This window comes from Lotus japonicus, chromosome 2 (assembly GCF_012489685.1).
Source record: "Lotus japonicus ecotype B-129 chromosome 2, LjGifu_v1.2".
Classification (NCBI taxonomy): Eukaryota; Viridiplantae; Streptophyta; class Magnoliopsida; order Fabales; family Fabaceae; genus Lotus; species Lotus japonicus.
The window spans coordinates 59,270,445-59,297,137 of NC_080042.1; the positions used below are offsets into that span (position 1 = coordinate 59,270,445).

The window sequence follows — 26,693 nt, forward strand, 5'->3', positions numbered from 1 at the left end:
TTTCCGAACTTTTTCTTCGATCTAAATCGATTCCTAGGTATTCTTAGGCGATATCTAGGCCAGGGAAACTCTCAAAAAAATTATCGGGTCGAAAACTGTCGCAGGGGTATTTTGGTCAATATTTTTAGCTCGGAAACTCAAAATCAGAATTTCAAAAAACAAATTAGATGGGGTCGATACCAACGACGATTATGACGACTAATCCTACTGACGTTAAGCTTAGTCGAGAGTTTTTGACTCAAAAAGCGGAACCTTTGTCAGAAATGGGTATTTTGAGCAGAATTGAAGTTCGGCGGCGATTCGACGAGATTCGGCTAAATGTAATCCACTAAACATGCTCAGGGGCACGCAGGGAATAAGTTTAGACAGAGAAATCAAGTTATTTGGACAGTTTTACAAAAAGCTCAAAACTTTGAGCACAGAAAAACATAGAGAAAAGCGACAGAATTTACGATTAGAGGTAAGGAAAAGCATCAGTACCTCGAGGCCTACGCGTAGCAACGAACTGTGGGACGATCAGGCAAGAATCGGCAAAAATCACTTCTCCTCCTCTCCTCCTCCTTGCTCACGGCCGTGTGTGTGTGTTTTGTGATGTTTTTTATTTTTTTTTTTCATTTTTCAAGCTATTTATAGGTTTTGGAAAATGCGGAAAAATGAAAATTTCGCGATTCTGATTTTTCCTGCGCATTCCTCTGTGAATTCTAAGATAGGTTATGGCGACAGAATTCCAGAACTCAAAATAGGTTTCTTGGAATTAAGACAAACGATCCAAAGTCGGTGTAAATCGATTTTACCCGAAAAACTACTTTTTGCAGTTGATGTCGGATGAGAAAACTTCGTTCTGAAGAAAGATTGGAAACATTGAAAGAAATGGGTGATCGCGTGTGGAATCTTCGTTTGAAGCTCCGAATAGAAAAAGTCTTCATCGTCGGTTGATTTTAGGTTTCTTGAACTATCAGTGATTTAGTTTCGGCAAACCTCCGAGGATTAGAATCGGACGTTCGTACATTCCAGGGTTTCGTATCGAAATGCTTATCATGGAAGGATTAAGAGAAGTTCTAACATTTCTCTGAAGATTTTTGGAATTAGTTTCCATCGTGTCTTTAAGTGCAAATTAGTCGTTTACTAACGTTTTCGCCTTAAGGCGGAAGTGAATGAACTCGTGCTATTGCCTATAGCGACTATATAACATTTCTTAACCATTTCTTGAACTTTCTTCTTCATAATATTAATCCAAACATTAAACACAAGTCAAGTTCCTCTCACGCTTACAAATAATCCTATGCGTGAGTTGGAAATTAATTATTTATTTAATTCTAAAATCCTGGGCCTTACAAGGAACAGAGGCAGTACACAGAATAAGAGCTTCATCTACATCTTGGAAAAACAACAAGCTAGTAGCAAAAATACTGTCATGCTTCTTTCTTGTACCAAGTTGGAGATGGTCTAAACTAGCAGTAAAATCTTCAACATACCATTTTATTGTACTACGTTGGCCTTGTTCCAATCTATTAAAATATTTAAATGCATACCTGTGGTGCATCTCACAATTAAAGCAGAAGTATAATTTTGACACATCAGCCCTAACTTCTTTATTACCCCCATTTGTAGTTAACACCATGGTTCCAGTAAAATCTTGGGAGTGACTACAAGCTCTTTCACTTAGCATTTGCAAATTACCATGTGACTCTTTGAAGTGAATTATGATTCCTCGTTGTCTCATTTCAATGGGTAAATTGGGTTTTAGCCCAAAGTATGATGAGTTGACCCAACCCATATGAACAACCTTGTTTTCCATAAAAACTCTGTTTCTCTTGATCAGACCAGCTCTATCCTTCTCTAGGGCCCAATTTTTTCCACTAGTGAAATGGGTATGGCCCATTCTGTCAAGAAAAAGTTCCAGCTGGTACCCAATTCATGCTGGCCTTATCTCTGAAGCAGACCCTCACATGCATGCTTCTTCTTACTGGAACAACTTGCTTTGCTTGCCCCCAATTGGCTACTATCTCTGCTTCCACCTCATCCAGAGTTGAATCAAATGGTTTTCGCTGCTTAAACGTTACCTAAACGCTTGCTGTCTTCGTTTCCTTGGCTTGCGGGGTTGCTCTCGTCATCACCTCTGTTGTCATTACTAAATCTGCAAACTTTGCATGAGCAACCTGGTCCAACGGGGCATCAACGAAGTTTTGGCCTCCGTGGTCTGGCGGTTTCGAAGGTGGGCGCTCAATCACCGATGTGACTTCCGTGACCTGAGTCGGCTGAGGTTTCCTGTCCCACGAGCACTCCGTCACAATGTTTGACCCGTTTTTCTCCTTGACTCGCTCTAAATTGAACGATTCAGGTGGTGGGAGTGGATTCTCCTCCTTGCGACATTGGAGAGGATCCATCTCTATGTCAACCCCCTCACTCTTCCCTGTTGTTGCATGATTTTTGACGAGCTTCTCTATATTCGCCGTCGCCCACAAAGACAAACCACTCTCTGGACGCACCACGCCGTTAGGTGGTTTCGGTGGCGGCCGTTTGAGTATTCCCTTTTTTCTCTCTCCCCACATCTTCAAGCCTGTCAATGCGAATTGCTGTCGCCGAAGTTTCGCCATTGATGGCACCTTGCCCGGTCCTCTATTCAGCGGCGGAGGATACTTGCGTTTCCCAATCGTTTTGGGTTGCTGATGAACCTTCCGGTGCCGTCTCTGTTGGGATTCAAGACTCACCCCAACACCTCTTTCTTCAACTCCCGCATCAAGATCGAATCACTTCATCTCAAAGATTAGGCTTTGCGCTCCCACTGATGCGAATTCCAATTCATGTTGCAATGCCTCAACTGCATCTCGCTCTTTATTCACTATCGCTGGTTCACCCTCTGTTTCAAGATTGAACCTCTGAATCGCTACGGTCGCGGTTTGCTCTGTCTCTGCTGAATCAAGATTGGGTTTGTGCGGCGCTGCATTCTCCGAAAGCCTCTGAAACACCTTTTCTACCGCCCTCTCTGCCTCTGACGCAGCCTCTGATTCTCTCATTTCTTGCTCAATAAAGATGTATTTTTGAATAACCTCAGAAAGAGAGTGAAGTTCATACAATTGTACCTCTATCCGGATTTCTTCCTTCAATCCCTTCAAGAAAGTGCCTTTCACAAATTCTGGATCAATTTCTCTAAGAGATCCAACAAATTTTTCAAATTCTTCCGCATAATCCTTCACTGACCCCATCTGTTTCAGAGAAAGAAGCAACTCAAATGGGTTCTGAATCATTGAAGGCTGAAACCTCCTCACCACTGCAATCTTGAACCCTTCCCATGATGAATTGGGATTACAACTTGTCCACCATTGAAACCAGGTAAGAGCCCTTCCTTCTAAGGCCTCCATTGTAACGCCTCAATTTCTCAACTAAGGAATCACATTAAGTAACCTAACAAAGTCTAAGGACTATTCTGCAATCCCTAAAATCCAAGGGTATTTTTTTAAAAAAAATGAAAAGACTAAATACCATAGGGTTGGAAACGTTACATAACTTTATTTAAATAACCTGTTTCCCGACATAATAATATACATAACATAGAGTAGTTCACAACACCATAAACGGGGTTCCAAAATAAGTACGCTCACTTAGACAAGTGGCGAGATAAGGTTTAAACAACAGAGTTTTCAGAAGGAGAAAGAAACTCAGACATAGTCCACCAAAAAGGGAGAAGCAACTGCTTCATCCACCTTTACTCGACCGCCCACGGTCACGATCTCCAACTTGAACAGCTAAGCTTCAGCGGAAGGCTCTCCATCGCCTAATAGCGTTAAGCGCCTAAACAACAAGTAGCAAATAGAAAGTGTTAACTCCATGCAATTACCACATAATAAAGAGAAAAGCATGTTATTCAAATCTAATACATGCCGTGGTAAGTAAGCTACCAATTTAACTCAGGATAGATGACAACTCATCCTATCGATCATGAAATCGAATCATATATTTAACAGAATTAAACATATCAGCATATCAGCAAAATCAACGATATGATTTTAAAACAGATACCAACAAAACCTAACAACATAAACTAAATCATGAATCAATAAATTAACAGCATAGGTTAATTCAGATAAAAATAACTTCAACAATATAACATCAAATCAGATATCAATAATCCTCAACAATATAACGACAAATCAGATATCAATAATCCTCAACAATATAACGACAAATCAGATATCAATAATCCTCAACAATATAACATCAAATCAGATATCAATAATCCTCAAAAATATAACATCAAATCAGATATCAATAATCCTCAACAATATAACATCAAATCAGATATCAATAATCCTCAACAATATCAATCAAACAATAACGTCTCGCAAGACGGGACAGTCCTGTGAAAATATCCACTCTACTGTCACTAAGTAACGCCTCGAAGGACGGGATAGTCATGTGAAAATATCCACTCCACTACCACTTGATAACGCCTCAAAGGACGGGATAGTCATGTGAAAATATCCACTCCACTACCACTTGATAACGCCTCGAAAGACGGGACAGTCCTGTGAAAATATCCACTCCACTGTCACTAAGTAACGCCTCGAAGGACAGGATAGTCATGTGAAAATATCCACTCCACTACCACTTGATAACGCCTCAAAGGACGGGACAGTCATGTGAAAACATCCACTCCACTGCCACTTCAAGCAAATCAAAACATCTCATCCAATTCAGTAGTCACTCAAACAACAATCTCAAATTCAATAATCAAATCAGGGTAACCACATGTTATTCATGATCTCAACGAACATAAATCAATTAAATGCAAACCAACTCAGTTCAATGACAGAAACCAGTAAACGGCCGAAGCCTCTCAGAAAACGGAGACACACGTCTCAATAAGTTCACTCGGTCGAAGCCTCCAGAAAACATTTTCCCAGTTCAACATAATAATCATAATCATCTGCCAATCAATATAAACATCTTCATCTCAAACACAGGCAGTGCGATAAAAGCAGGCAAGACTCAAAGACACGCTAAAACTGAGTTACCCTTACCTTCGTGAGTAGAAGTTGGGCATGGAAGTTGTGAACCTAGAACAAGGAAACACAATCATCAACACAAGCCTCACTAGAAACAACACTATCTAATAACACTAATCCAAACTGGAAAGAAAGCTTTTAAAGCTTCAGAGTTCCTATTTAAGCACAAATTGACAACGGAGACTTCGTTCGCTAAAACGAGCATAACTCGAGCTACAGAACTCGGAATGACACGAAACCAACGCCAAAATTTCGACAATTGAAAGAGCTACGCAATGGCTCAGGTCATAGAGACCCAAAAATTATTTTTGGACACGGTACCCTAACAAATAGGTTTCGGCCACTCTCAAAAATAGGGTTTCCGAACTTTTTCTTCGATCTAAATCAATTCCTAGGTATTCTTAGGCGATATCTAGGCCAGGGAAACTCTCAGAAAAATTATCGGGTCGAAAACTGTCGCAGGGGTATTTTGGTCAATATTTTTAGCTCGGAAACTCAAAATCAGAATTTCGAAAAACAAATTAGATGGGGTCGATACCAACGACGATTATGACGACTAATCCTACTAACGCTAAGCTCAGTCGAGAGTTTTTGACTCAAAAAGCGGAACCTTTGACAGAAATGGGTATTTTGAGCAGAATCGAAGTTCGGCGGCGATTCGACGAGAATCGGCGAAATGTAATCAGCTAAACATGCTCAGGGGCACGTAGGGAATGAGTTTAGACAGAGAAATCAAGTTATTTGGACAGTTTTACAAAAAGCTCAAAACTTTGAGCACAGAAAAACATAGAGAAAAGCGACAGAATTTATGATTAGAGGTAAGGAAAAGCATCAGTACCTTTAGGCCGACGCGTAGCAACGAACTGTGGGACGATCAGGCAAGAATCGGCGAAAATCACTTCTCCTCCTCTCCTCCTCTTTGCTCACGGGTTTGGGTGAAATCGGTGAAGGGTTTTTGGAAATTTTTCATTTTCTTGCTATTTATAGGTTTTGGAAAATGCGGAAAAATGAAAATTTCGCGATTCCGATTTTTCCTGCGCATTCCTCTGTGAATTCTAAGATAGGTTCTGGCGACAGAATTCCAGAACTCAAAACAGGTTTCTTGGAATTAAATCAAACGATCCAAAGTCGGTGTAAATCGATTTTACCCGAAAAGTTACTTTTTGCAGTTGATGTCGGATGAGAAAACTTCGTTCTGAAGAAAGATTAGAAACATCGAGAGAAATAGGTGTACGCGTGTGGAATCTTCGTTTGAAGCTCCGAATAGAAAAAGTCTTCATCGTCGGTTGATTTTAGGTTTCTTGAACTATCAGTGATTCAGTTTCGGCAAACTTCCGAGTATTGGAATTTGACCTTCGTACATTCCAGGGTTTCGTATCGAAACGCTTGTTATGGAAAGGAATAAGAGAAATTCTTATATTCCTCTTGAAGATTTTTGGAATTTATTCCTATAGTGTTCCAAGGGTTAAATTAATCTTTTCCTAAGGTTCTTGTCCTATGCGTAAACGAATAATACTTGTGTCATAAGTTTTGTCGATTCGAATCTTGTGCTTAACCTTCTCGTGAAATATCTTCTCCATACATTTATTCCATTTAATAAATGTTTATCCAGTTTTCTTACTTCACGTTACATCGAACTTATTCGTGAATCGGAAATTTCACTAATTTATTCTAAGCTTAAAAACTTGGGTCTCACATCCATGGTCGCTTGCATCTTGTCTTCCTCTCTCACCTTCTTCAACAGAAAATAGCGCTCCAAACAGTGTACCCAGTCATAGGCATCATCACCCCCAAAAATTGGAATTTCCCTCGCCCAATCCTCTGAAATTCTTGCCATGCTCCTTGCCTCTTCCATAAAGCAGCAAAGAAATTGTGGTTCAGGCTCCAGATCGGTGCTCTGATACCAATGATAGAAACCCGATTTTTATTAATAGAAAACCCTAATTCCCAATTGGAAACTAGTGAGAGATACAAGAGGAAGGGATACCAAACCTCCTTCCAAGCCTAAGAGAGAACCACTTCTCTCTCTAACCCAATTCCTAAACTGAATAACAAGATACTCACTAACTCTCTCCCACTCTTATTTATAGGCCACAAGCCTCATTAACCTTCTAACTAACTAACCCTCCCAACTAACTAACCAAAAATATCTATTTATATGTGAGTACCTATCACAAAGACCCTTTTTTTCAGTTTGATATATCAGCTAAAGCACGTCATTCTTTGCTACTTGGAAGTTGGAATTATTATTATTTTCCTGTCAACAATTGGGAGTTGGAATTAAGAGTGCTAGAAACCTCTGAGTTTTGTATGCATTTGTTTCAGTGTCATTTGTTTTGTTCTCATGGCACCCTCCTCCTCCACCTACGATGTGTTCCTCAGCTTTTGTGGAGTTGATACTCGATTCGGTTTCACTGGGAATCTTTACAAAGCTCTTCACGAGAGGGGAATCAACGCCTTCATAGATGACAAGAAGCTCGAGAGAGGGGAGGAAATCACGCCGTCACTTCTCAACGCAATTGAACACTCCAAGATTGCCATCATTGTTCTCTCTGAGAACTACGCATTTTCGTCATTCTGTTTAGATGAACTTTCCAAGATCCTTGACTGCATGAAGGAAATGGGTCAGTTGGTCTGGCCAGTTTTTTATCAAGTGGATCCTTCTGATGTGCGGAAGCTGAGCGGGACTTATGGAGAAGCCATGGCTATGCATGAGCAGAGGTTCAAGGATAACTTGGACAGGTTGATCAATTGGAAGATTGCTTTGTATGATATTACTCAATATTTAAGAATTTCTTAAAAAATAGCATTGCAAGTTGCAACTGATAGAGTGCCAAGAGCCCTTCAACTTCATGAATAGCCTGTATGGCAAATTTACTTGTAAAGAGAAACATTTACTATCAGAAGCTTAGGTTGTAACTGCAACTCAATTCATTCACAAAGAGACCCAGTAAATCATGCTAATTGTTTAGGTCAGTATTCAAGACTAAAAAGGTATGATGATTTAGTCACTATTTTATGTTTTTGCTGAAACATCCTGTTAAAAAAAAAGGTACAGGAAATAGAAAAAAAAATATATATACATATATATTTAATAAAGCAAAAACTTATAATAATAATAGTTAAAAAAAAAAAACAATCTAACCTAACCCCATAACCCACGCAGCCCCACACCCACAATTGCTGAAACCGTAAAAAAAAAACAATTCTTTTCTCTCTCTGTGCTCGTTGCTTTCTTTCTTCTCCTGTGCGCAGCTTTGGTTCTTTTCTCTTCTCTTCAATTTTCTTTCTTCTTCAAAGGAAACAAAATACTACACAATACCCCCACCATCAAATAGACGTTGGTGAAGAGAAATTATCTTGCAAGTGGAAAAGATGTTGGGCATGGTTTTGGGAGATAGGGTTTGTGCTAAAGAATGAGAAGAGTACCCACCGCTTCACGATTACTCAGTCGGGTTATTGAGGTATATCTATCACTTATAGATTTAAAGAATGATATTATAGTATATGTTAGACTTGAGTAGGATTATTTTAGGGGTTTGGGTACATAATTGGGGATTTCATAGTTGCTCATGGGTAGTACGACATAAGATAATTGTTGCTGAAGGTTTGAAGTTGATTTTTGGTGTTCAGATCTGCCGGTTAGTGGTTCGTTTGGTTGTCGCGCAGTTGTGGAGAGCAATCGTGTTGGTTCTTCGTAACTGTGAGTGGTTTTCAACTGCTATGACATATTTTTAACAGTCTTATAACTGATTTAATTACTTTATCATGTGACCTATTTATCTAAATTGGGGAAACGTGTTTTAGTATGTTTGACTATCATTCTTGAACTCTGAAAGCTGATTTTATGAAACTGATTTTGAGCATGTTTTATGAATTGGTATGAGAAGAGAATGACATTGGGTTAATTTGGAAATTATGTGAAATTGAGATTGTGAACTTGAAAAGCTTTGATGAGCATTGAAAAGTTGATATTGAGAATGTTATTTTGAAAAGCTTTGATGAGCATTTGAAAATGATTTTGAGACTGTTGATGAGACTTGTATTGGTTTGAGAAAACGGTTTTGGGGATCCTTGATAGAACCCCGTAGCCGTTAGCGGAGGTAACGGCCTAGGTGCACCTAGCTAGTTTGATTCCGGGAGGAGAGGGCTATCCGTTAGATGAAGCCGCCAGTGCACGGAAAGGGCTATCAACGAGATGAAGCTTCCCCCGATGAGATTGATGAGATATGACATGATTTCGGGTGGAGAGGGCTATCCGTTAGATGGAGCCGCCTCTTGGGTAAGATAATCCTTAAGAGGAAAGGGCTATCAATGAGATGTAGCTTCCCCCGATGACACGATGTGACTTGAGAAAGGAAAGGGCTATCCGCTAGATGGAGCCACCCCTATCGGAGAGGCCATCCCTTAGGAGGAGAGGGCTATCAGTGAGATGGAGCCGCCTCATGGTTCTACATGTGTGACCCTATTAATTATATTTCTGGTTTTATGTTTTTCATATCTGTGCATGATTTTAACTGTATTTATTTGAAATGGTTATTTATGAACTTTATGATTTTTGTCAAGTTCATAGTTGAAATGATTTAAACTGGTATTATTGATGATATAAATTGTTTATACTGAGCTGAGAGCGAAAAACTCGTGCCTAGTTTGTTTCCCCTTCCTGTTCATGGTGGTTGTTGACTGCTCACTAAGTCTTTGTGACTTACCCCATTCATTATTTCCCTTCACAGATTTTCAGGCAGCTTAGTAGCAGACTGTTGTCAGATTCAGATCATTCGACTTATTTCCTTTAGCAGGTTGTCATAGTGGTGTCTTTTATTTAATCCTGGTTATCTGCAGCTATAGGGAGTCCTAGGTGGATTTAGATTTGGGATTGTGATTTATTGTTATATTTTAAGAGTTGGCACTTGAGTGCTCGAGTTGGTTTTATATTTCACTTAAAATACTGGTTATGGAAGAACTCATTGGCAGATGTTGTTAATTTGTAACTATTGGAATTACAAAAGAGATTCTAGTGTTTTTATATATGTGTACAAATATATTTTGAATAAATTGTTTGGAAAATGATTCTATGAGAAAGAGGCTTGCCAGGCTAGGGTGGTAGTCTGTGCGCCGGTCACGGCTTAGGATTTTGGGTCGTGACAAAGTTGGTATCAGAGCTTTGGCTGTAGGTCCTAATAGCTGCAAACATGAGGTAGTGATAGAATCTTTCTAGTAAATTGTGAACCGCGGCACAACTTACTTCAAAGATGCTATTAACGCCTCATGAGAGTCGTAATGTTGTTTTCAAGTGTGATTTGAGTTCGTTCCTCATTCACTGAATTCCGAGTCATGTGATATGTTTGATGAATATTCTTTGTTCAGTGAGGATGCCACCTAAATTAGGATTTTCGTTATACAATGAGTTATCTTACTAGGATCATCTTAAAGGAGGTCGTGGTCGGCGTTGTGGTTTAGGCGAAGGACCATTGCCTGTAGGCGCTGGTTAATTGCTGTGTAGCCGATATTAACGTGCTTATCTTGAGGTTATGAAATTCAGGGATGTTAGAGCTTATAGTTGGTACGAACGTGTTGGAGTGGTTGTTGGACAGCAACAAGGGAACCCACATAAGAAAATTTATGGGAGTCAGTTAGAGGTTAGACTGAGGAAAGTAACAACAAGTAGGTGCCACTAGATAGATTGAGGTCACGGTGATTGGTTTTGGGTAGCTAATTAATTCTCCTACTTTACACATGCGAGTAAGGATCCACAAACGAATATTGGTTCTTTAGAGAGATTGTGGACATAACTTTGATGCGCATACATTAATGCGGTATAGTTAATATAGTTCTATCTTCTGATTGTGGTATATGATTAGATTGATGGCTTTATGCGTATGAGAGCACTGAGATCACCTCTGATAGCATAAGATGGATTTTCTTAGAAATTCAAGAATCGTTTCGTAATAGAGAGAGCTAGAGAGCTTAGCAACTGATTTGAGATGCTAGGGCAGGCCGAGGACAGTGACTCTAGAGAGTGGTTCTAGTGGATACTTGTCAGGATTTGTTCAAAGTCGTAGAGTAGATTTTAGGGGTCTTTACAATCCATTTTTATTCTTAGAAGCATTTTGAGCAAGATCTACACGTTGTCCTACTTGTGTGAAGTTTCATCCCGTAGCTTGCTTTGGAGATGATTAGGTGTGCTGTTAGTGCGATTGAACATGTCATATTACGAGGAATTTCCTTGTGGTTGTGGTGCAACCTTTCTCTAGTAATGGATAAGTGTTATTAGGAGTAGCTTTAGCATCTTACCTGCTCCTACAACACTTGTTAGACGTGTTATGAGTTTTTTGGCCGAGGACGTGTAGTACCAAAAATTATGGTAAATTAAATGGTAGTTGAGGTTGATGATATGTTAGGAGAGTGGAGCTCGAGTCTTTGCTTTGACTCATCAAGATGCTTAGGCAACCAATGTAATGACAGTAAGTATACTCTTCATATGATCATGAGATGATTACGTTTGCTTAATGCTAAAGATCGATACTCTTTTTATCATTGTAGTCAACTTAGTGAATTATCTTCTTTCCTGAATAAGATGTTGGACGTTGCTGTACCTCTTTGGGAGCATTTGGTAGTTGAGTTTGTGCACCATTCTTTTTAAGGTATCCATTGGAGATCGATTGAGAGTTGTTGATAATCGTTATAGCTTAAGACATGATTGATTTTAATGTGATCTTTGGATATAGATTGGTTAATCTTTTGGTCAACGATACTTTGGACTGTCATAAATAGGGTAGTGAGATTTAAAGTACATGGAGAATCTTTTTTCCCATTTCCGGAGAGCGAAGTGGACACCTCATAATCCAATTTCAGCATTGAAAGGTTACTACGAAAGAGTTGTAGGTGATAATTGATCTTGGTAGAAGATATTCAATTAGAAAAAATTGAAACAAGAAGAGATTTTTGTGGTGGGTGTTTTGCAGAATGTATTCCCTAGAAAATTTCTTGGTGTACCTTCCAATAAGGGGATAGAGTTTTCCATATACTTAGTTTCTGAACCAGATTTATTGTGAAGAATAGAGTCAAGACCATAGTTATGTGTTGACTACAGGCAGTTGGAGAATATGATGGTATTAAAAAAAAAGGGAGACTTAGTGATCTAGGTACCATAAATGGAAAATTAAGAAAGAAAGAATTTTGAAGACCACTTACAGCACATGTTGTGACTGTAATGGGTTGTTGGTCATGCCTTTGGACTTAGTGACACCACTGCTGATTTAAGAATTCAGTGAACCATATCTTTGAATCCTTCTTTGAGCATTTTATGATTGTGTTTATTAATGATATTCTTAGTTATACTGAGGATAAAGAAGAGCTCTAGAAGCTTGTTGATAGTGGAGTTCCATTTGGGGCTTGCCCATTTCAACTTAATGTTGAGTGTTGACTTACATGCAAATTCTTTTTACTCTGGTAGATGTTAGAAAAAACTCAAGGTTAAGAATTGAAGAGGATTTTGATGGAGATGATGTTAGTGGTCCACCCAGAAAACAATTTTAACACTTATAGTTTTGGTGGAAAGAAGAAGCTTTTGCTGTAAAAAAAAAAAAAAAAAACACCCTGGTTGGAAAAAAAAATAGAGAGACTTCTGAGTTTGCTAATTTACTGGTTAGAAGCTTTGGCAAATTGATCACAGTCATCTTCCTATTGCTTCATGTGATAATCCTAGGCAATCATGTAGTCCATAATTTCCTAATTATTGTATGGTTACTTGGTGCAACTGTGGCCATTACATCAGGTAGTTGCCTGAAGGATTCTAAGCCCTTTTATTCATTAGTTCCAGTAACACTTAAATATACTGTATGATAGCCTTTCAGTTAAAAAAAAAATTGCAAAGGGTGAAGATGGAAGAGGATGTTTAAAGTGAAAAGATTTTATAGTTTTCATTAGACTTTGTTGACATTTAGTGATTTGAATGATAAATAGGTGTGCCTAATGTAGATTGTTTGAGGAAGAAATATTAGAGGAGACTCATCGTTCTTCATACACCATACACATGAATTCCATAAATGATTCAATACTTGAAAGCACATTTATTGGTGGGAAAGAATAAAATAAAATAAAAACGTAGTGGAATTTGTTTCTAAATGGTATGTCAAGGAGGTAAGGATAAGCACTAAAACCCAGTAGAGGTGCTTCAATCTATTGAGATAAGTGAAAGTGGATAGGTATTGCTATGAATTTCATGATAGATTTTCCTAGGACATCAAGGGGTTATGGTTCCTTAGGTGTGATTATAGATTGATTGTCAAAGTTGGCACACTTCTTGCCTGTGAGAGTACCTACACTGGAGCTGCGTATACTAAGCTATACTTGGATAAGTGTGATTATTTACTTGCTGTACATGTGTCTACAATTATTGGAAAGCTCAATTCATTTCACAATTTTGGAAGTCTTCCTTGAATTGCTTTGATGACTCGCTTGAATTTAAATATTGTTTATATCTTGAGCTAATGCTCATACAAGCATGAGAGAGACTATTAAGATCTTAGAGGATATGCTTTGGGTCTGTGTTCTACAACAAAGAGGGAGTTCAAAGCAGTAGTTGTCTTTGTTTGAATTTGCTTATAATAACAATTGTCAATCTAGCATTTGGATGACACTATTTGAGGTTTGGTATGGTAAGTGATGCAGGTTACCAAATAGGTTGGTTTGAAATTGAATAAGCTAAACTTTTAGGCACAGAACTTTTCCATGATGTATAATTAGATGAGCATTTACCTTATGGAACATCCAGTAGCCATGGTTGATATGAGGGTGAAGTGTATGCATTCTAAGAGAATTGATTCAGTGAAAGTTCTTTGGTTAGGACCACCTGGTGAGGTGAAGAGAAATCTTAGGAACGTGGAGTAACCAGTATCTCTCGCTATTGGAAACTTAAAAGTTAGCTAAAACTATAAAATTCGAGGACGAATTTTTCTAAGGGGGGAAGATTGAAACATCCTGTTAAAAAAAAAGTACAGGAAATAGAAAAAAATATATATATACATATATATTTAATAAAGCAAAAACTTATAATAATAATAGTTAAAAAAAAAAAACAATCTAACCTAACCCCATAACCCACGCAGCCCCACACCCACAATTGCTGAAACCATAAAAAAAAAACAATTCTTTTCTCTCTCTGTGCTCGTTGCTTTCTTTCTTCTCCTGTGCGCAGCTTTGGTTCTTTTCTCTTCTCTTCAATTTTCTTTCTTCTTCAAAGGAAACAAAATACTACACAATACCCCCACCATCAAATAGACGTTGGTGAAGAGAAATTATCTTGCAAGTGGAAAAGATGTTGGGCATGGTTTTGGGAGATAGGGTTTGTGCTAAAGAATGAGAAGAGTACCCACCGCTTCACGATTACTCAGTCGGGTTATTGAGGTATATCTATCACTTATAGATTTAAAGAATGATATTATAGTATATGTTAGACTTGAGTAGGATTATTTTAGGGGTTTGGGTACATAATTGGGGATTTCATAGTTGCTCACGGGTAGTACGACATAAGATAATTGTTGCTGAAGGTTTGAAGTTGATTTTTGGTGTTCAGATCTGCCGGTTAGTGGTTCGTTTGGTTGTCGCGTAGTTGTGGAGAGCAATCGTGCTGGTTCTTCGTAACTGTGAGTGGTTTTCAACTGCCATGACATATTTTTAACAGTCTTATAACTGATTTAATTACTTTATCATGTGACCTATTTATCTAAATTGGGGAAACGTGTTTTAGTATGTTTGACTATCATTCTTGAGCTCTGAAAGCTGATTTTATGAAACTGATTTTGAGCATGTTTTATGAATTGGTATGAGAAGAGAATGACATTGGGTTAATTTGGAAATTATGTGAAATTGAGAGTGTGAACTTGAAAAGCTTTGATGAGCATTGAAAAGTTGATATTGAGAATGTTATTTTGAAAAGCTTTGATGAGCATTTGAAAATGATTTTGAGACTGTTGATGAGACTTGTATTGGTTTGAGAAAACGGTTTTGGGGATCCTTGATAGAACCCCGTAGCTGTTAGCGGAGGTAACGACCTAGGTGCACCTAGCTAGTTTGATTCCGGGAGGAGAGGGCTATCCGTTAGATGAAGCCGCCAGTGCACGGAAAGGGCTATCAACGAGATGAAGCTTCCCCCGATGAGATTGATGAGATATGACATGATTTCGGGTGGAGAGGGCTATCCGTTAGATGGAGCCGCCTCTTGGGTAAGATAATCCTTAAGAGGAAAGGGCTATCAATGAGATGTAGCTTCCCCCGATGACACGATGTGACTTGAGAAAGGAAAGGGCTATCCGCTAGATGGAGCCACCCCTATCGGAGAGGCCATCCCTTAGGAGGAGAGGGCTATCAGTGAGATGGAGCCGCCTCATGGTTCTACATGTGTGACCCTATTAATTATATTTCTGGTTTTATGTTTTTCATATCTGTGCATGATTTTAACTGTATTTATTTGAAATGGTTATTTATGAACTTTATGATTTTTGTCAAGTTCATAGTTGAAATGATTTAAACAGGTATTATTGATGATATAAATTGTTTATACTGAGTTGAGAGCGAAAAACTCGTGCCTAGTTTGTTTCCCCTTCCTGTTCATGGTGGTTGTTGACTGCTCACTAAGTCTTTGTGACTTACCCCATTCATTATTTCCCTTCACAGATTTTCAGGCAGCTTAGTAGCAGACTGTTGTCAGATTCAGATCATTCGACTTATTTCCTTTAGCAGGTTGTCATAGTGGTGTCTTTTATTTAATCCTGGTTATCTGCAGCTATAGGGAGTCCTAGGTGGATTTAGATTTGGGATTGTGATTTATTGTTATATTTTAAGAGTTGGCACTTGAGTGCTCGAGTTGGTTTTATATTTCACTTAAAATACTGGTTATGGAAGAACTCATTGGCAGATGTTGTTAATTTGTAACTATTGGAATTACAAAAGAGATTCTAGTGTTTTTATATATGTGTACAAAGATATTTTGAATAAATTGTTTGGAAAATGATTCTATGAGGAAGAGGCTTGCCAGGCTAGGGTGGTAGTCTGTGCGCCGGTCACGGCTTAGGATTTTGGGTCGTGACATTTGCATTCTTAATGGAGGGTTGCTATTAAAAGGAAGCAGCACCTTAATGTTGATTTTAAAGTTGAAATCAACTCACTTTTGTAACTGTTACAATCTGCTACTATATTGATATGTTTATCCATTAGTCCATATGTTTCCTGTTTGGTTTTGCGCAACTGAGTTTTCTTTGCCATTCCTTTTTTCTTAGGCATCTCAGTGGTATGAAGATCTTTGTGAAAGTTCAGTCTTTACAATTTCAAGAAAAATAAGTTGGAGATTCTACCCTAGGAATTGAGCCTAAATGTATGATCTTTGTTGGTTTCTCTCTTATTTGGCATATGAAATCTTATTTTATTTTATTCTATTTTTGTTTTGTTTTATCCTTGGTCACCAAGTTTTCAGTATATGAAGAGTCATTCATCCAATTTCAGCTGTTTGTAGGTTATGTCACAATCACAATTGGATGGCTTGTTAATAGAAAATTATTTGAACACTAATGCTTAATTTCATAGAAGTATCTATGGAGTTTTGAAAATTGGTTGTGAAATTGCTAATGGGAGTATTGTTTGTCTACATATGGGAAATCTAGCAAGTAGAAGGCTTTATATGCCAAACACACTCAGATGGGGCTTTGTGACAATGTTCCAGCTATGGATTTTGTTCCCCAGCTTGGGGAAAACTCTTCCCAACGTCCACTGAAGTGTGAAGTATGTAGCTGAGTGTAGCATGTCAGAATGTCATGAAGGAGAGAAAGAAATGATGCTCTTCACCCATGGATGCAATATGTTTGTTTGTTTCAAATAATAAGTTCACATGTTAGTCGATTTTCAAGTGAATTCATCTCATTCCTTCAACTGATTAGTAATAAAGAAGAAAAGAGAGAAGTGCAGAAAATATTTATGCTAGTATCCGCTTGTAATGTGGTTGAATACATTGTTGAGCAAGTTAATATCTCTTCAAGACAGCAAGTCATATTGGTATTACCATTCTATTGCAACTTTTAAGCTCCAGCCAATGATTAAATATGCTCATATGGCACTTGTAGCTATAATGGTTTTGGTACTATGTGATATTTATTTTTGAATTTGGCCTTCGAAATGGAAATCGCTTCAAGACTAGTAGTGTGAGACGGGGGGCAGAAGCAGTCTTCAGCTGCCCACGTGAATAGTATTAAGTTTTATTCAGTTTTGGGCATCATGCTTCCTTTTCTGTTGACATAATGCAGCTTCCCAGCTACATTTAGGTTAAATATTGAAATTAAAATTTGTGTCTTCATTTACCCCTATTATGCTTGAATGGTAGTTGCTAACTGGTAGGATTATCCAGATTGATATTATAAACTAGTTTATGAGAGCTTACCTCATGGCCTTATGGACATCCTTAAGAGTGTCATTGTTAAATTTGATCATTAGTTGCATTAGTATTCACACGTGTATGTCATTTCCAGCATCATCAATGATTGCATCCTCCTTAGTAAAGCCTGCACCATCATCCTCTGTTACATCCTCCAATGCATCGTAGCCAGTATTCTCCACACCAACATCCTCGGTTGTGTTAATACTTGCATCATCCACCGATTCACCATGGTCAATATTCTCCATTCTGGGCCATCACACCGCTTCAGGTCTTCACTCCCTCTCCCCCTGAAGATGTGAAGTGATAGGTTAGGAAGACTAGTAATATTTAGTTTCGAGGAACATTGTATCCATCATGGTGTAATAGCGTTCAGTGGTTGGGTCAAAGCAGCAATAGCCTTTTCTGTTAGTAGCATCTCCCAGAAAAAGCGCCTCACAGCACATGAGTCAAGTTTGGTTCTTTGATTTTGTTGTAAGTGGACAAGCACAACGCATTCAAACACCCAAGGAGAAATAAGCAAGCTAGAAGGTAAGGTAACGTGATCTACCATAATCTGTAAAGGAGTTTTAAATCCCAATACCTCTTATGGCATTTTATCAAATGAATGAAAGTGCCAACTGCATCCTCCTAATGTCTATTGAATACATTGGTTCCAACTTCCAACATGCTAGTATGTCTCGGTGTACTATTTGTTGTGGGTTCATTGTTGTAAAAGGTCATTTGTAGAGTATTGGATAGTTGCAAGCCTCTAATCCCAAATGCTGAGGGAGTAGTGTAAAGCCTGTTAAACTGCTGGAAAAGGGACGGTGGGTCAAGTGCAACCTTTTCTAACATCTGAGTGTCGCTTGAATATTGAAGTTTGATAATGCCATAACAATTAAGTATTTTGGTCAACCTCTCAAGTTACGTAAGCGACGGTGAGATTTAATATCATTTTATGTCAAGTGGTATATAAATAGATGATAATTGAAGCAAAGACTTTTTCTTTTCAGTTTGATATATCAGCTAAAGCACGTCATTCTTTGCTACTTGGAAGTTGGAATTATTATTATTTTCTTGTCAACAATTGGGAGTTGGAATTAAGAGTGCTAGAAACCTCTGAGTTTTGTATGCATTTGTTTCAGTGTCATTTGTTTTGTTCTCATGGCACCCTCCTCCTTCACCTACGATGTGTTCCTCAGCTTTTGTGGAGTTGATACTCGATTCAGTTTCACTGGGAATCTTTACAAAGCTCTTCACGAGAGGGGAATCAACGCCTTCATAGATGACAAGAAGCTCGAGAGAGGGGAGGAAATCACACCGTCACTTCTCAACGCAATTGAACACTCCAAGATTGCCATCATTGTTCTCTCTGAGAACTACGCATTTTCGTCATTCTGTTTAGATGAACTTTCCAAGATCCTTGACTGCATGAAGGAAATGGGTCAGTTGGTCTGGCCAGTTTTTTATCAAGTGGATCCTTCTGATGTGCGGAAGCTGAGCGGGACTTATGGAGAAGCCATGGCTATGCATGAGCAGAGGTTCAAGGATAACTTGGACAGGTTGATCAATTGGAAGATTGCTTTGTATGAAGTGGCTAACTTGTCTGGATGGCATTTTAAGCATGGGTACGTACGTGCTTATAACTATATTGCTTTTTATTTTTCTAATTGTTTCAATTTGAGCTATACTAAGTGTTAAAAACATGGACAGGGTATATGAACATGATCTTATTAGGAAGATTGTTGAAGAAGTAGCAAGAAAGATCAATCCTTTTGCTCTACCCATTGCTGATTACCCAGTTGGACTGGAGACCCAAGTGTCAGCCGTGATTTCACCTTTGGATGTTGAGTTGGATGATAGAGTCCACATGGTAGGGATTTATGGAACCGGTGGTATAGGTAAAACAACCCTTGCGCTATCGGTTTATAATTCGGTTGCCATCCATTTCGAAAGTTTATGTTTTCTTGAAGATGTTCGAGAAAACTCAAAAAGATATGGCTTACTATATCTCCAAAAGATCCTTCTTTCTAAAACAGTTGGAAGGGAGAAATTAACCAGTGTCAAAGAAGGAAGTTCAATAATACAACACAGGCTCCGACAAAAGAAGGTTCTTTTGGTTCTAGATGATGTTGACAAAATGGAGCAATTAGAGGCTGTTGCTGGAAGATCTAATTGGTTTGGTCCTGGCAGTAGAGTTATCATTACAACGCGGGATAAACACTTGCTAGAACGTCATGGGGTTGAAAGAACATATGAAGTGACCAATCTGAATGAGGATTATGCTTATGAATTGCTTACATGGAAGGCTTTCAAAACCGACAAGGTTGATCCAAGTTATGTGGATATTCTAAACCGTGCAGTAAATTATGCTTCTGGCCTTCCATTGGCCTTGGAAGTAATAGGCTCCAACTTGTTTGGAAAAAGTATAGAAGAATGGGATTCTGCATTAGATTTGTATGAAAAGATTCCAAATAAAAAGATTCAAGAGACACTTGAAGTGAGCTTTTATGCTTTGGAGGAAGAAGAGCAGAGTGTTTTTCTTGACATTGCTTGTTTCTTCAAAGGATATAGATTGCCAAGGGTCAAGGAAATTCTTCAAGCTCATCATGGTATCAGATTGGAGTACCACATTGGAGTATTGGTTAAAAAATCTCTTATAAAGATTAGTCAATATGATGTTGTGACATTACATGACTTGATAGAGGATATGTGTAAAGAATTTGTTCGACGAGAATCACCAAATATACCTGCGGAACGTAGTAGACTATGGTCTGGTGAAGACATAGTTCAAGTTTTAGAAACGAACACGGTGAGTAAGAGTAATATGGATGGCTTTTTTATCTTTACCATTGATCAAGCTCTTTTGATAACATTACTAATACTCACATTACATTTTTTCCTTTCTAATTTGTAATGTCTCTAAATAATTATCATGAAGTCCTGAATATATACATGCATTTTGGTTGATTTGTGCTTTTTTGTGTTTAAAGGGAACGAGTAAAATTGAAGTCATAATCCTGAGTTTCCGGTCATTTGAAAGAAAACCAAATAGCATACGTTGGGATGGAAAGGCTTTCATGAAGATGGAAAATCTCAAAACACTTATCATAAAAGATATTTCTTTTTCCAAAGCTCCCGAGTATCTTCCAAATAGTTTAAGATTATTGGAATGGGGGAAGTATCCTTCACTTAATTTTCCATCTGATTTTCATCCAAAGGAGCTTACCATATGCAAGTTAGACTACAGTGACTGTAACTCATTCAAGTGGGCTGGCTTCGTGAACAAGGCAAGTTTAATGTATTTATATCCCTGATTTGCATGTTAATAAATTCACTTTTTAAGACTATTTGTTTGTTTCTCTTTGCAGAAGTTTGAGAAGATGAGAGTTTTAAACTTGGATAACTGTACATGTTTAACTCAGACACCTGATGTATCTAGTCTCCCCAATTTAGAAGAATTTTCTTTTCAAAGTTGTATGAATTTAACTACAGTTCACCATTCAGTTGAATTCCTGGTTAAACTTAAAATCTTGAATGCTACCAGTTGCTTCGGGCTTAAGAATTTCTCATTCTTCCTCAAGTTGGCCTCGCTTGAAAAACTCCAACTATCATTTTGCTCTGGGCTTGAGAGTATTACAGAAATAGGAAAGGAGGGAAATATAGCACATCATCACTTGGAACAGACTCCCATTCAAAATCTTACTCCGCTTCAAACGTTACATGTGGATCACAATGGAATTTTTCATTTGCCAAATACTGTTGTGGGCGGGGGATGTCTATTGCCAAGACAGGATGAAGAAGTAGAAGTAGTGGGTTCAACTCGGTCTTCAAATGTGGAATATCTTGATCTCTCATATTGCTACCTGTCAGATGAATTTTTGGCAAAAGGCCTCAAGTGGTTTACTAATGTGAAAGAATTAGACCTTTCAAACAACAAGTTCACATACATTCCTGAATGCATCAAAGAATTTCAATTTTTATGGAAGCTTGTCTTGGCTGGTTGTATTGGGCTTCAGGAAATCAAAGGGATTCCGCCAAACTTAGAAAATCTTAGTTTGGATAACTGCAAGATATTTCAAGAACTTAGTCAACTTACACAGGTTCCACCGAGATTGAAAACTTTCTCTGCATTGAACTGTGAATCCTTGACTCCCTCATTTAAAAGCAAATTACTGAATCAGGTATTTAATTTTTATTTTTTAAGTGCATTTCTTAATTTATATTCTACTTAATGTTTCTAAAGTTGTGAATTATTTATAACTAACAGAAACTGCATGAGGCTGGAAACACCCAGTTTCGCTTGCCTCGAGCACAGATTCCATGTTGGTTCGAGCACCTGAGCACGGCAGGACGATCAATTTCTTTCTGGTTTCGAAACAAATTTCCAGATATGGCTTTCTGTGTTCTTTCTCCATTGACATGGACAAATTATGATGTAATTGTGATCATCAATGGCAAAAAGTTTTTCTATAGGGTTGGTACGTGTAGATTCATGCGGCCGGAATTGTACCATATACATCTTTTCCATATGCAAAAGGAAAAATTCAATGATAATATGGACAATGCACTCTTGGAAAATAAGTGGAACCGCGCAGAGGTTAACTTTAGGTTCGCATTCCATCAATGCGGAATCCATCTATTGGATGAGAAAAGTAGCATGGAGGATTTTCAATTCACCGATCCCTATGATAAGAGAGAGATATTTGACTTGAACTTACCACTACTTCGCGACGATGATGTTGATATGCATTTGTTACTGAACGTGTTCATTGCTATCAAATGTTTGTAACAGTTTCTATTGAGCACATTGAAACACAACTTTGAATTATTGCTATCGAGCATTGATTCTGATGTGAATAAAACAGAATGTGATTAACTCTTCCAATTCTGAGACTCCAGCCATGCAATTATAGTGTCCTTAAAGATAACTTGTGTACGTTGTTGACAAGAGATGTCGAAGTAAGTGCATATATCATTTTGCAGTTATTTTCCCTTATGATATATTCTTTGAAATAGATATATTTTTTACAGAATGTCATGATTAAATTTTAATTAGTTCAGCTCAGGACCTAATTCTATTTCATGCTTTCTCATTCCAGGCAGTGATGAAGAGGAAGGCTGAAAATTGGATCTTGTTGCTGCGGTTAGGAAGCTTCTGATGCTGGTTGTCCATGTCCTATTATGTAAATAAAAAATTTCGTCCATTACCTTTGTTCATTTTACATTTTTATTTGGCTTAATTCCAGTTTGGGCCCCTGATGTTTCAAGAATGGGCGATCCGCACCCCCCGTGTATAAAAGTTGCGGTCAAGCTCCCCTTTGTTACAAAACTGTGCTAACGAAGCCCTTCCGTTAGCTTCCGTCTGTTGACCAAACGGAAGTGGCTTCATTAATTGACGTGGCGGCCACGTGTTATTATATTTTCTTTAAGCAATTATTTTTTCATGAAAATCACCCCCCCCCCCCAATTCATAAGACCCGATCCCCCAAATTGATTGCAGACTTGAACCCTAATTTCACCATTGTTGAAGAGAAAAGAAAGGGAGAAGAAGATAGCAGTAGTTTGAAGAACCGGTGCGAGGGAGAAGACGATAGCAGTAGCTTGAAGAACCGATTCCCCCCAGGAAGTCGCTGCTGCGATAGATGGAAAGAGGAAGCCAAATGTCAAGTGGAAGCTCCATGACCCATGGGTCTGTTCGAGGAACGACAAGGGTTTGCGATTGTGGGGCTGAGTCGAAACTAGTTACATGTTGGGTGGGTGAAAATGCTGGCCGGCGATTCTATGGATGTGGAAAATATCAAGTAAGTTTTGACAATCGAAACTGGGTTTCCTTTTCATCTTAGTTTGGAAAATATCATTGACAATGTTTGTAATATTTCTGGGTTTCCTTTTCAGGTTTATGGGAGGAGGTTGTGCTCATATTTTCATTGGTATGATGGGGAAGGCAATGTACGTGATAGGAAGGTTATTTCTGGGCTAATCCGCAAGCTTGAAGTGCATAAGAAGAAGGAGATCTATTTGACTAGGTGTTGTGTCATTGGGTGGGGACTTAGTGCAGTTTTTCTGCTTGTGATTGTAATGTTGTTGCTGAAAATTTACCTTAGGAAATAGGGCTCATGTCATGTACTGGTTAGGAATTAAGCCTACTTGGTTATGATGGAATGTAATTGGTAGCCTAATTGCTACTTGATATTCTAATGCAATGAGAATTCTCACAGTTTAGTCTAAAGTCTATGTTTCTATGTTGCTATATTACCTTAATTTTGCTATGGCTTGCTATCTATCCTGATGCATGTTACAAAACAAGGAAACCACATCATCCTTAATTAACACAGAAACCAAATCATGTCCACAGAAACCAAATCATACTTAATTAACACAACATTTGAAGCTCCAAAGGTATCATGCTTAATTAAAACACCACAAAATACATAATTTAGGTTCATAACCTTCAAAGGTAAGTTAGGAACATAACAAATTACATAATTAAGGTTCCCACAACATCATAACTAAGGTTCACAAAACATCATAATTAAAGGGACCAAAACATCAAAATATGCCTAACTAGTTCCCACTTAATCAAAACACATAATGTTGCAGCCTTCTTCAAGTGAGACTGTCTTAAGTTTCCACAACACTCAATGATGCTCTTGACCTCTTTTTGGTCCTTGATGTAGTTCCCACTTCATTTCTTGAGCTTCCTCCCTGTGATGGAACTTCTTGAGTCAAGACACCAACATTGAATTGTGCTCCTTGAGGTGGTTGCTGAGATGCTCCCTGGGGTTGTTGCTGAGATGCTCCATTAGTTGGGTTTAGGGGTGGTTGCTGAGTTGTTTCTCCCTCAGTTGTTCCACTGCCACTTGCCTCTTTAGTCTTCTTCTTCTGTTTCTGTTAGTTCCAAACATGAAATAACCAGAGCTGAAATAAAAAAAGTTGGAAAGGAAAATAAATTTAAAACAAATTAATAAGTTAGTTGTTGCAAATCATTACCTTATTCCCTCCTGGTGGAATAACAATATCAGCAGCTGTTTTTGCCTTGCATGATCTGATGTTGTGGCCTGCCCTTCTACAGTTGCCACAAAAGACAGTTGATTGAAACCTTTGCAGCTTATGTGGATCTCTGGGCTCATCAGCAGCCCTCACCCTTTTTTTCTTTGGTCTTCCAGGAGCCCTCCTCATTGCTGGTGGGATGATTGGCAATACATTATTCCCAGGATTAGGCCACAAGTCAGGACCATTTGATGGTAGTATGATATTTTCATATGTCCTCAAAAACGTACTTTTCCTAAACACATAAATGAGATGATATCAGTAATACAAGATATGCAACATACAATTTCAGTAATACAAGATACAACATTAACACAATTACCAGTAATAAGGGTCTACAAAATCCTCAGGCCTGGTGTTGTTGTACCATATGCAAGCTACAACATGGCAGCAAGGGATACCAGTTAGGTCCCACCTTCTGCATGCACAAGATTTAGCATCCAAGTTCACTGCATACTTCCAAGTCCCATTAGTTACTTCAAAAAGTGAATTCCTAGGGTCTCCAGCAGATAAAGGAAGCCATGCAGCAGCGTCTCTCTTAGACACCTCTAATTTCTTCTGAATGGTTGGACATAGATCACCCTGGTACCTAATAACCATATCCCTTTGCTTCACAATCCTGTTGGTAAGATAGAACTTCAATCCTTCAAGCATGTTGATTATAGGTTTATCCCTATACTCTAGGATTGCTCTGTTGAAGGCCTCACACATGTTATTAACTTGCAAGTCACATTTTGGGTATGTGCTATAGCCAGCTCTGCTCCATTGTTTGATAGGTATCTGCTTCATGTCATTCCAAGCCTCCTCATTCAATTCTTTCAACTTATCCATTGTCTTCTCCCAATGTGACATAGTATTTGCTCTTGCAGCAGACCAAAGTGCTCCTTTCATTTCCTGTCCAGGGTATTTCTTCCTCCAATTTCCATAGAGATGTTTAACACAGAATCTGTGATCAACATTCTCATCCATTGCTGCCAGTGTAGGAACAAGCCCCTGTAATTCAAGACATTCAAGTACCAACAAGTAAGAATGTAATTAAAATTAGTCTTAAAATTAAAACAACAGCTCAACCAACATGTAAGAATGTAATTAAAATGCAGTAATATATACCTTCTGCTGGTCAGATATAAAGCACCATCTCTTGCTCTCTATACTGTCTAAATCTGCCAATAACAAGTCCACAAACCACTCCCAAGAATCTTTTGTTTCAGCCTCTACAACTGCATATGCTATAGGATACATCTGATTATTACCATCCTTTCCAACAGCAGTCAAGAGTTGCCCCCCATAAACTCCTTTGAGGAAGCACCCATCTAAACCAATGAGAGGTCTACATGTGGTGGCAAAGGCTTTTTTGCATGCAGCTAGGCATACATATATCCTCTCAAATACTGCTACACCAGCACCTGCCATGGTTTTGATTTTGACAGTGGTTCCTGGATTGCTTCTTCTAAGCTCTTCACCATAACTCCTGAGATGCTTATATTGCTCCAAGGTTGCCCCTTCAATCATAGCTAAAGCCTTCACTCTAGCTCTAGATACTTGATATCTGCTCAACCTCACACTCCACCTATGTCTAGCTTCCTCAGCTAAAGCTTTCAGTTTCATATGAGGGGTGTGCCTTAGAAGGTGCACAAACTTCTTAGCAAGAAAACTGGGCCTTGCTTGTCGGTTTCTATTACTCAAATAGCATGTGTGCTCATCCTTAAATGTGACAATCTGAAAATAATTATTTTGTTTATACTTGGAAGCCCTAAAGTAAAATGGACACTTTTCAGTGCATTTTATCACAATCCTCTTTGTATCATTCTTATCAAACACAAGATCCTTCTTATTCTACAAAGCATAGTTCCTCACAGCATTTCTAAACAGATCAGCATTTGTGAATATCTGGCCAACCTCAAATTTGATCACAGAATCATCATCTCCAGCCTTGAACTTTGGAAACTTCCTCTTTACATTGTCAATTTCTTCATCACTATCCTCTGCTGGACTTTCTAGGTCTTCAGAACTCCCATTCTCATCCACAAAATCTTCAAAATAGGCAACAATTGGGCTTTTGCAAACAGCATTAGGGACTTTGTAATCTACTGGAAGAACTTGACTCCAGTCAAAGGCTTCATCATAGTCACTGTCATCAAGGCTCACGTCACTGTCATCTTCAACTTCTTCAGAACCGCCATCATAATCTTCATCTTCGCTTGAAACCTCAGGTTCAGACCTTCTCA

General features: G+C 38.4%; 4 protein-coding genes across 10 annotated transcripts; 3 read left to right on the forward strand and 1 right to left on the reverse strand.

Annotated features, from left to right (window-relative positions):
• Positions 1-2,750: 2,750 nt before the first annotated feature.
• On the reverse strand, positions 2,751-17,565 carry LOC130736742 (uncharacterized). Its single transcript, XM_057588532.1, has 2 exons — positions 17,437-17,565; positions 2,751-3,792 (listed from the first exon to the last, which is right to left on the reverse strand). The coding sequence occupies exon 2, from the start codon at positions 3,360-3,362 to the stop codon at positions 2,751-2,753; it is 612 nt and encodes a 203-aa protein (XP_057444515.1). The 5' UTR covers positions 3,363-3,792; positions 17,437-17,565.
• Positions 7,351-7,806, forward strand: LOC130736744 (disease resistance protein RPV1-like). Its single transcript, XM_057588533.1, has one exon. The coding sequence runs from the start codon at positions 7,351-7,353 to the stop codon at positions 7,804-7,806; it is 456 nt and encodes a 151-aa protein (XP_057444516.1).
• Positions 8,052-23,644, forward strand: LOC130738571 (disease resistance protein RUN1-like). Of its 7 annotated transcripts, XM_057590601.1 has the most exons (11): positions 14,059-14,414; positions 14,584-14,653; positions 15,684-15,749; positions 16,286-16,380; positions 18,558-19,040; positions 19,126-20,224; positions 20,406-20,702; positions 20,784-21,596; positions 21,683-22,374; positions 22,515-23,216; positions 23,311-23,644. In XM_057590601.1, exons 5-9 carry the CDS (start codon positions 18,577-18,579, stop codon positions 22,202-22,204), a joined length of 3,195 nt encoding a protein of 1,064 aa, XP_057446584.1. In that variant the 5' UTR covers positions 14,059-14,414; positions 14,584-14,653; positions 15,684-15,749; positions 16,286-16,380; positions 18,558-18,576; the 3' UTR covers positions 22,205-22,374; positions 22,515-23,216; positions 23,311-23,644. The 7 variants fall into 7 exon arrangements, with proteins under 7 accessions (XP_057446588.1, XP_057446585.1, XP_057446583.1 ...); XM_057590602.1 differs by lacking the exons at positions 14,059-14,414; positions 14,584-14,653; positions 15,684-15,749; positions 16,286-16,380 and adding exons at positions 8,055-8,470; positions 8,640-8,709 and having other exon boundaries at positions 22,515-22,598; positions 22,916-23,216; XM_057590604.1 differs by lacking the exon at positions 14,584-14,653 and having other exon boundaries at positions 14,058-14,414.
• On the forward strand, positions 23,058-23,526 carry LOC130736745 (uncharacterized). Its single transcript, XM_057588534.1, has 2 exons — positions 23,058-23,216; positions 23,311-23,526. Exons 1-2 carry the CDS (start codon positions 23,058-23,060, stop codon positions 23,524-23,526), a joined length of 375 nt encoding a protein of 124 aa, XP_057444517.1.
• Positions 23,645-26,693: the final 3,049 nt, after the last annotated feature.

Excerpts from the sequence above, each read along its gene's own strand:
- LOC130736742 (XM_057588532.1), bottom strand. The coding sequence starts at position 3,362 with ATGGAGGCCTTAGAAGGAAGGGCTCTTACCTGGTTTCAATGGTGGACA.
- LOC130736744 (XM_057588533.1), top strand. The coding sequence starts at position 7,351 with ATGGCACCCTCCTCCTCCACCTACGATGTGTTCCTCAGCTTTTGTGGA.
- LOC130738571 (XM_057590600.1), top strand. The coding sequence starts at position 18,577 with ATGGCACCCTCCTCCTTCACCTACGATGTGTTCCTCAGCTTTTGTGGA. Across the intron at positions 20,225-20,405 it reads AAGTTTTAGAAACGAACACG|GGAACGAGTAAAATTGAAGT; the intron begins GTGAGTAAGAGT and ends TTGTGTTTAAAG. Across the intron at positions 21,597-21,682 it reads AAAGCAAATTACTGAATCAG|AAACTGCATGAGGCTGGAAA; the intron begins GTATTTAATTTT and ends TATAACTAACAG.
- LOC130736745 (XM_057588534.1), top strand. The coding sequence starts at position 23,058 with ATGGAAAGAGGAAGCCAAATGTCAAGTGGAAGCTCCATGACCCATGGG. Across the intron at positions 23,217-23,310 it reads ATGGATGTGGAAAATATCAA|GTTTATGGGAGGAGGTTGTG; the intron begins GTAAGTTTTGAC and ends TTTCCTTTTCAG.